Source organism: Chiloscyllium plagiosum, unplaced genomic scaffold (assembly GCF_037043375.1).
Source record: "Chiloscyllium plagiosum isolate Xiang-an unplaced genomic scaffold, Cpla_swu_hap1 HiC_scaffold_7, whole genome shotgun sequence".
Classification (NCBI taxonomy): Eukaryota; Metazoa; Chordata; class Chondrichthyes; order Orectolobiformes; family Hemiscylliidae; genus Chiloscyllium; species Chiloscyllium plagiosum.
The window spans coordinates 116,696,145-116,705,506 of record NW_028270145.1 but is presented as its reverse complement, the minus strand read 5'-3'; the positions used below and the strand labels follow the sequence as shown (position 1 = coordinate 116,705,506).

The following is a 9,362-nucleotide window of genomic DNA, read 5'->3' as shown; positions in this document are numbered from 1 at the left end:
CGCCATTTCCGCCACCTCCAAACGGACCCCACCACCAGTGATATATTTCCCTCCCCTCCCCTATCAGCGTTCCGAAAAGACCACTGCCTCCGGGACTCCCTCGTCAGGTCCAAGCTCGAAAAGTGTGAGCTGGAAAAGCACAGCCAGTCAGGCAGCATCTGAGGAGCAGGAGAGTCAACCACAAGAAGTGCAAAACCTGTGCCCACACCTGCCCCCTCACCTCCATCCAAGGCTCCAAAGGATCCTTCCACATCCGGCAGAGATTTACCTGTACTTCCACACACATCATCTACTGTGACCGTTGCTCTCAGTGTGGTCTTCTCTACATTGGGGAGACAGGACGTCAACTTACGGAACGTTTCACAGAACATTTCTGGGATACTCGCACTAAACAACCCCATTGGCTGAACATTTTAACTCCCCCTCCCACTCCACGAAGGCCATGTAAGTCCTGGGCCTCCTCCAACACAAAACTCTAGCCACCTGGAACATGGAGAAAGAATGCCTTATCTTCCACCTTTGGACCCTCTAACCACATGGGATCAATGTGGATTTCACCAGTTTCCTCAGTTCCCCTCCTCCTACCTTATCGCAGATCCAACCTCCTAACTTAGCACCACCCTCTTGAACTGTCCTATCTGTCCATCTTCCTTCCCACCTGTCCGCTCCATCCTCCTTTCCGACCTATTACCATCACCTCCCCTACCTCTGTCTACCTATCGCGTTCCCAGCTACCTTCCCCGCCCCCAGCCACAACTCAGTCCCATTTATCTCTCAGCCTCCTTGGGCCACCCCCTCGTTCCTGATGAAGAGCTTATGTTCGAAGCATCGACTCTCCTGCTTCTCGGATGCTGCCTGACCAGCTGTGCTTTTCCAGTGCCACACTTTTCGACTCTGATCTCCAATATCTACAGTCGTCACTTTCTCCTAGGACTTAAAGCTGTCAATCACCTTCACCTCGCACAACTGATGCAGACAGGGGCATGTCCTCCAGGGGCATGTACTTCCTGAAGTCGATGACCAGCTCCTTCATTTTCCTGACATTGAGGGAAAGATTATTTTCGTTATGCCATGATACTAAGCTATCTATCTCTTTCCTGCACTCTGTCTTCCCGTTGTTTGAGATCCGACCCACTAGGGTGGTATCATCAGCCAATTTGGAAATGGAGTTAGAGCTGAATTTGGCCACACAGTCGTGAGCGTATAAGGAGTATAGGAAGGGGCTGAGTGCACAGCCTTATAGGGTATCAGTGTTGAGAATTGTTGTGGAGGAGGTGTTGAAGCCTATACTTATTGATTGTGTTCTGCAGTTCAGGAAGTCAAGGATCCGGTTGCAGAGAGTGGGGAGCAGATTCCTAAATCTCGGAGTTTGGAGATAAGTTTTGTTGGAATTATGGTGTTGAAGATGAAGCTAAATTCAATATAAAGGAATCTGATATTGGTGTCCTTATTGTCCAGATTTTCAGGGATGAGTGCAGGAACAGGAAGATGGTGACTGCTGTGGACTTATTGTGACAGTAGGCAACTTGTAATGGATCAAGGCAATCTGGGAGGCTGGTGTTGGTGTGTGCCATTAGTAACCTGGTCTGGCCTGTATGTGACTCCAGACCTATAGCAATGTGGTGGACTCTTAACTGCCCTCTGAAATGGCCCAGAAAACCTTTCACTTCTCGGACAATTAAGGATGGGCAATAAACGTTGGCTCAGCTAGTGACACCCACAATAAAAAGACTCAAATTTAGGAAAGAAATCTATTAAGTGGCTCTGAATGCTCTTTTACAACACACACACACAAGGCATTTGATTTAAAACTAGAGGCACAGAACACAAATACAAGTTATATCGAAACTTTATAAAACACTTGTTACACTGTAGCAGGAACATTGTATCCAAAGCTGGACATCATGCTTTTGGAAAGACATTAAGGTTCTGAAGACAGTGATAGACGGGATACTTTTGGATGGTTGCAGAAATAGGGACTTCAATTATGTGCAGGGACTGGAGAACCTGAGATTGGTCTCCTCAGAGCAGAGATGTCTGAGGGGAGAATTATTTGAAGCATTTGAAGTCATGAGGAGAAATTGTTTCCATTGGCAGAAGTATTACAAATCATCAGAACACAATTGTAATGTGATGGGAAAAGAACAATGGTGTGTAAATGAGGATAATCTTTTTATGCAGCAAGTTGTGATCTGGAACACGCTGCCTGAAAGGGTGGTGGAAGCAAATATAACTTGCAAAAGGAATAAGATGGATCATGGAAAAGGCAAATTTTGCAGGGCTTGTGGGATCAGGTAGGGAGCAGTGGGATTAATTTCAAAAAGTGAGCACAGGCCAAGCGACTTCTTTCATGAGGACTTCTGTTTCCATGGTTACCTTTCGACCCATGACCCACAGCTGCCCTAATTGTAAAAGTTACAAACTGTAACTGAGGCATTGCCACTTATTGTGAAGAGTGATAAAATAGGCCATCAATAAAAACATATTTCATCATCAGTGGATTCAAAATTAGCATATTTTATTCAGCTAAAAGTATCTGAGAAGCAACTGAATATACACAAAATTCTATTTTTCTTAAACAGAGCTTGTTAACAATAAGTAACTGGAATTGATTCTTCAGAAATTTTTAACCTATTTCTCAGCAGAAATCTTGTGCTCAGGTAAACTGATCTTTGTCCTCCACCCTACTTTATTTTGCATTGTAGTCACCATATTTGGTTAAATGATCTATATCACAAAGAATTTTATGCAGAGTGGGATTGGAGAGGTGACAGGTTGTTCACCCACTGACTGTACCTCTGTTATAAAAGTCAAATACAACAGACATTGAGAGCCACATCCAGTGTAAAAACATGCTGCGGCCTGCCTTATCTATTCCTGATGAAGGGCTTTTGCCTGAAACGTCGATTTTCCTGCTCCTCGGATGCTGCCTGAACTGCTGTGCTTTTCCAGCACCACTCTAATCCAGTTATCTATTTGACTTGTGAGTGATAGAGAAAGAGATATAGAAAAAGAATGAGAGCAGATTCAGCGGGGTCAGTGCTCAATAATGGGCGCTGATCGGACTGAAAATAGCCTCCAGAAAAAGAGCAATAAATCCCAGATTAAAGCACGTTTAGGGCAGGCTGTTCCTCAGAACTCTGTTTCAAAGTTGGATGCTAGCAGTAAATGTGAATAGTTGAATATGAGTTGGGAGCAACCCATACAGAACAAGACTTGAGGGTTTGGGGGTGAGTAAGGAACATATAGGAAAGTTTCACACCCTAAAATTGTTACATTCAGTGCTGTGTCCCAGGGTCTGTCAAGTACCTAGGCAGAAGATGGGGTGTTGTTCATCCAGCTTACATTGAGTTTCACTGGAGCACTGCAGCAGGCCTGAGACAGAAACATTGGAATGGGAATCTGGTGCCATGTTGAAGTGGCAGACAACCAGAAACCCGCAGTCAGTTTATGGAGAGAATATAGAAGACCTGCAAAACAGTGCCCAGTCTGTGTTGGGTGTAAATGACACTGTAAGGAAAGCAATGGCACAGTGGTATTAATCGCTAGACTATTAATCAGAAGCTTGACGAATGTTCCGGGGAACATTTTTAGATTAGAATCAGTCTGACCATTGTGACACAGACAGTCTCACACAGGGCAGCTTACACCTTAAATGCATTATCTGGGCCAACATGACACCAATTGTTAAAGTTCATTTGAGAATGTAACTGTAAAATGTTTTGTGATTTACATATGAAATAACTGAAACCAACATGTTCATTCTAAACGATGAGAGACTTCAGTTAAATCACACTGTAAACTTTTGCTATAAATTCTGTGTCTTACAATCTTATACTCTACAACCACCCGATGAAAGTGCAGCGCTCGGAAAGCTAGTGCTTCCAAATAAACCTGTTGGACTATAACCTGGTGTTGTGTGATTTTTAACTTTGTACACCCCAGTCCAACTTCGGCACCTCCACATCATGACGACAGATGGTAGAATTTGGATTCAGTAACAATCTGGAATTAAGAGGCTAATGATGACCATAAATCCATTATTGATTGTTAGAAAACCCATCTGGTTCACTAATGTCCTTTAGGGAAGGAAATCTGCCATCCTTACCTGGTCTGGCCAACATGTGAATCCAGACCCACAACTATGTGTTTGACTCTTAATTGCCAGAGGGCAGTTAAGGTGGGCAATAAATGCTGGCCTAGTCAGATACATCCACATCTCACGAATAAATAAAAAAAAATACAAAATACTAGATTCTCTGAGTGTATGACCTGGAAAGTGTTTCTGGAGTGTTGGATAGTGAGAATAGTGAGCAAATAAACAGGCAGGCTTTCCACTTTCTGCAATTACATGGAAAAGTGCTATGGGGGTGTAAGAAGGCATTGGGAATGGAGAAGGAGTGGACAAAGGTGTCCTGGAGGGAACATTCCAAGTGGAATGCTGATAAGGGAGGGTCAGAGAATACCTGTCTGGTCATGGCATCCTATTTGAGGTGGCAGAAATAACAACTTTTAAATGTGGATGAATGTTGTAGTGAGGACCAAGGGAGGGAAGAGAAGGGGTGAGGACAGAAGTGCAGCAAATAGATCAGACACCGTTAAGGGCCCTGAGGAGCACAGTAGCGGAGACAGAGAAACTGGAAGAATGGAATAGAATCTTTGCTAGAAGTAGGGTAATGAAAATATATAGTCAAGGTAGCTGTGGGAGTCAATGGGTTTGTTAGGGCCAGCCTATCTCCAGAAATGGAAACAAGGAATGTCAAGCAAGGGAAAGGAGTAGCCAGATATGGACCAGATGAAGGATGAAAATTGGAAGCAAAATTGACAAATGTTTATAATTCCAGGTGAGAAAGGGAAGCAGCACCAATGCTGTCATTGATGAAAGAGTTGTGGAGAGGGACCTCAGTAGGACTGAAACAAAGAATGTTCCATGTATCCCACAAAGGGACAGGCATAATCGGGGCCCATATTGGGACCTATGGCCACACCTTTTTTCTGAAGAAAGTGAGAGGAGTTAAAGGAGAAGCTTAAAGTGAAAATGAGCTTGGCTAGGCAAAGGATGATGGTGTGGATGCGAATGGTTAAGATCTTCTTTCAAGGAAGAAGCAGAGAGACCTAAGACCTTCCTCATAGAGGATGAATGTGTAAAGGGATTGCACATCCATGGTGAAGAGGAGGTGGCTTAAACTTGCAAACTGGCAATTCTGAAACTGACATAAATGTCAGAAGAACTGTGAATGTAAGTGAGAAGAGCTGGAGAAGGGGAGAAGAACAATTGAGTCAAATTAGGAAGAAATAAGCCCCATGGGGCAGGAACAGGCTGAATCAGTGGGTCTCCCCATTGTGGATTTCAAAAAGAACATAGAACTGAGCTGTACGGGGCTGGGGCCTCTGAGATGGTTTGGGACACCCCCAGATGAGATAAGGTTAGTGACAGTTGGGAAAAAATAGTTTGCTTTATCGCGTGGTTGATATACTATTTGATTGAATTAGCAAGCCAACAAGTTCAATTGCTGATATTTTAAAAATAACATTCAAGTTGACAGGCTGCTGTTTTCAGTGGTCACCACTTACCCTATTATGGGGACCAAGTCAGGACCAATTGAGCGGGAAAGGCACATATTTATGTGCTCTGTCTGCTGAAACCATGCCCATGGGGTGTGTTATGGACTCGACCAGACTACTCAAAATATGCTTAAGCAGGCAGCCCAGACCATAACTTTGCAATTTGTTTTGGCAAGTGTATAGGGACCATTACCCAGATTAAGTTAGTGATGTTGACTACCAGGTTTTAAAACAGACAAAAATCTATTCACAAAATTACACAATGAAAAACAAAGAACCTCTACAAAACTCAGTCTATCCAAACTAGACTTAATTATGCTGTTCTGAATAAACACAACAGTCCCACTAAGTAATGCCCCTTAAAACACAGTACAAAAAAGGAACAGATATGTACAGGTTGAAGTTAGAAGGGCAGAGAGAGAGAGATTTTTTAGCAACCTGTTTCCACACAGCTCACTATTGAACTCCTAACTAGTTCTGGACTGAACTGCTCAGCTAGAGAGCTGACCACTCCCCTTTCATTGTACAGGTGACTTCTAAAACATGACCACTTTGGCCTGAAGTCTCATCTGTTTACATATAAACAAAAAGGCCTCTCAAAACCCTTTGATCTCTTTCCCAAACCAGTCTAATCGGAACCAAGAGCATTTTATTACTCCTCTGTAAAAAACCAAGGACACTGTATTTTTGAGAAAAGGAATTTCTTCACTGTATTTTAGAAAAAAAAGGACCAACTTTGTGACAGGTGGTAGGAGTGGGTTAACCATAATCCAGCCACTAAAGAGTCTATATGTTGACTGAAGTGAATTCAGAGGCAGAGATGGGTACCGATCTTTCATGTGATGTTTCACTTTGTTCAATGATTCCTTTTGAAACTAAGAGTTTGATCAGGTTACTCCTGAATTTCACCCCAATGAATGCGTATAAGATTGGATTAATGCAACTGTGCAGAAAACCCAAGATTTGAGTTGCAGACAGAGCCTGGTCAACATTATTGCGGAAGTTACAAGTCTCAGCAATGAGTTTACCTCTCATCAGTGTGTCAATGAACACAGTAATATTGTGTGGGAACCAACAAATGAGAAAAGCCAACACCACCACTATGATAACTTTCATGGCTTTATGTTTCAGAAATCCCCTAGTTTGACACAGTTTCCAAATTGTCACACTGTAGCAAAAAACCATGACAGCCAATGGGATAAGAAATCCAATGAAATGCCTCAAAAGCCTAGTGATCACTCTCCATTTTTCAGCTGATGCACCATCAAGCAGCTCATGACATATAATTCTGTTGAAGCCCTTTGGTTGATATTCACCTTTGAACAGAATAGGCAAAGACAAAGCAATGGCTAACCCCCAAACAGTAGCACAAACTAGCTTAATTAGAAATGGTCTCTTCTGTTTGTGGGCTAATGTGGCATGGACAATGGACAGATACCGATCAATACTAATACAAGCCAGCAATAAAATCCCACTGTAGAAGTTAATCTCCTGTAACATGCTGATAATTTTACACATGGTATCACCAAACACCCAGCCGGATACGGCATCCACTGCCCAAAAAGGCAAGGTCACGGCAAAGAGCAGATCAGCCACTGCCAGATGAAGCAGGTAGATGTCTGTGGATGAGATGGTCCGTCGATTATAAAGTAGGACAATCATTACAATAATATTCCCTGTCACAGCGAGGAAGCACACCAGGCTATTGAAAACAGCAATTACAACATTGTTGGAATGACTGTTAATGAATGGTAGACAAGGTGACACATTGGGAACAGAAGTGTCGTTCTCAAAATTCGTGTAGTTTTCGAAAATATCAGGAAAATCATCCACCTTTATCTTTATTGCATCCATTTTCTGAAAAAGTAAGGTGTAGATACATAAATGATAAGAAAGTCAGACAATGATATCGGATTTCCACAGTTACTTAAGGCAGATACACTCGAAATTGGGAGACGTATTGCAACAAATTACTTCAGAATCATAAGCATTTTATGTCGACAACATAGAATCATTGAATGGTTACAGCAAGATCTGAAGTCAGGAACAGTGTGGATAGATTTTCCTCTCCTACTCTCCTCAAAGCATGACATTAGCAGAAAATTCAACTCACAAAGCCATTGCATCATAGCAGCATGAAACATCTTCCAGAACCTTTTAAAAATATTTTTGAGATACTTTTTCTTTTCAGAATAATTTAAACAAGACTGGGCACTTTTAATGTCAGCTATTTATTTGTTTGCAATTTGCACAATATGCGATAAACTTTGATCTGCTCATGACACCCTGGACTGAAGGATAAATTTGATGCACTCAATTTCTCTGTGAAAGTTGGATGTAAGCAAATGGCTTGGACCATATTTACAGATTTTGTTTTAAGGCCAATCTAATTATGCATGGAGCTTAATGAATCACAACTTCTATATTGACTGGTGAAGGTAGGCTGGTTGTGGAAGGAATGGAGAACCCAGCAGCATTGACTCTGGAAAAGCAAGATACCAAAAAAAAAATGGAGAGGTTGAAGAAACCATTTCATGCTGCTACTTTTGCGATGCAAATGATATTTTTCACAAATGGGATGCTACCATCAATCCAAAAAAACAATGCCTCTCCCACAATGCCACTGCCAGTGCAATGCCAGGTACAGACCAAATGACCCAAAGATTGATTGATCATGTCAAACAGCATATTCTGTGGTGTTCATAGTAGGCAGAGTACAGACTGCTCAACTAGCTCACTCTTTCAAAAGTCCAAAATAAAATATATCCAAACACATCATGCTACAGCAAAAGAATCAAGTCAGAGTAAATTCAACTCTGTTGAGTGTCAAAAGAGTAAAGCAAGGCTGGATGGTCTTTACTTTAACGCTAGAAGTGTAGCAGGTAAGACTGATGTTTTATGAATGTGGATTGACTCATGGAAGTGTGTTGTTGTTACCATCAAAGAAATATAGTTGAGGGAAGGGCTGAAGCGGCAACTCAACATTCCAGGGTAGCAGACCTTTAGACAAGATAAAGGAGGATGTAAAAACAATGATGGTGTAGCACAATGAATTAAGAAGTCAATTACTGCAACAAAGAGTCCTCAAATGAGACTTTGTGGGTAGAACTTAGGAATGTTAAGGGGGTAGTTACTTTAGTGGGAGTGTATTATAGGTCCTCAAAGAGTCAGTGGGAAATAGAGGAGCAAATATATAGACAGCGCATAGAAGTGTGTAAGAGTAATAATTGAGTAATTATACTGGGGGATTTCAACTTTCTCAACATAAATTGGGATATTCATGGTGTTAAGGGTTGGTCAGAGGTGGATTTCTTGAAATGTATCCAGGGAGGTTTTTGTATTAATATGTACAAGGCCCAGCAAGTGATGGCACAGTGCTGGTCTGGTTTTGGGGACAGAAGTTGGACAGGTGTTCACTGTGGCAGTGGGAAACATTTTAGCATTAGTGACCACGCCACAGTATGGTTCAAATTTGTTATAGGCAAGGAAAACGAAAGCCTGCAAAAAAAAGGCTGTGAATTGAGGGAAAGCAAATTTTACTAAAATAAAGCCACATCTGGCCAAGGTTTACTGGGAATAGCTCCTTGTAGGTAAGTCTACAGTGGGGGGGGGGGGGGGGGGGGGGGGGGGGGGGGGGTTGGGGGTGCATTCAAAAAGGGGTCAAGATTAGAGTGGTGCTGGAAAAGCACAGCAGGTCAGGCAGCATCAGGAATGATGAAGGGCTTTTGCCTGAAACATCGATTTCCTGCTCCTCGGATGCTGCCTACTTTTCCAGCACTACTCTAATCTTGGCTCTC

General features: G+C 42.4%; 1 protein-coding gene across 1 annotated transcript; it reads right to left on the bottom strand.

The window, feature by feature from the left end:
- Nucleotides 1-2,503: 2,503 nt before the first annotated feature.
- On the bottom strand, nucleotides 2,504-7,419 carry LOC122552053 (C-X-C chemokine receptor type 2-like). The gene has a single exon (XM_087989420.1). The coding sequence runs from the start codon at nucleotides 7,417-7,419 to the stop codon at nucleotides 6,352-6,354; it is 1,068 nt and encodes a 355-aa protein (XP_087845546.1). The 3' UTR covers nucleotides 2,504-6,351.
- Nucleotides 7,420-9,362: the final 1,943 nt, after the last annotated feature.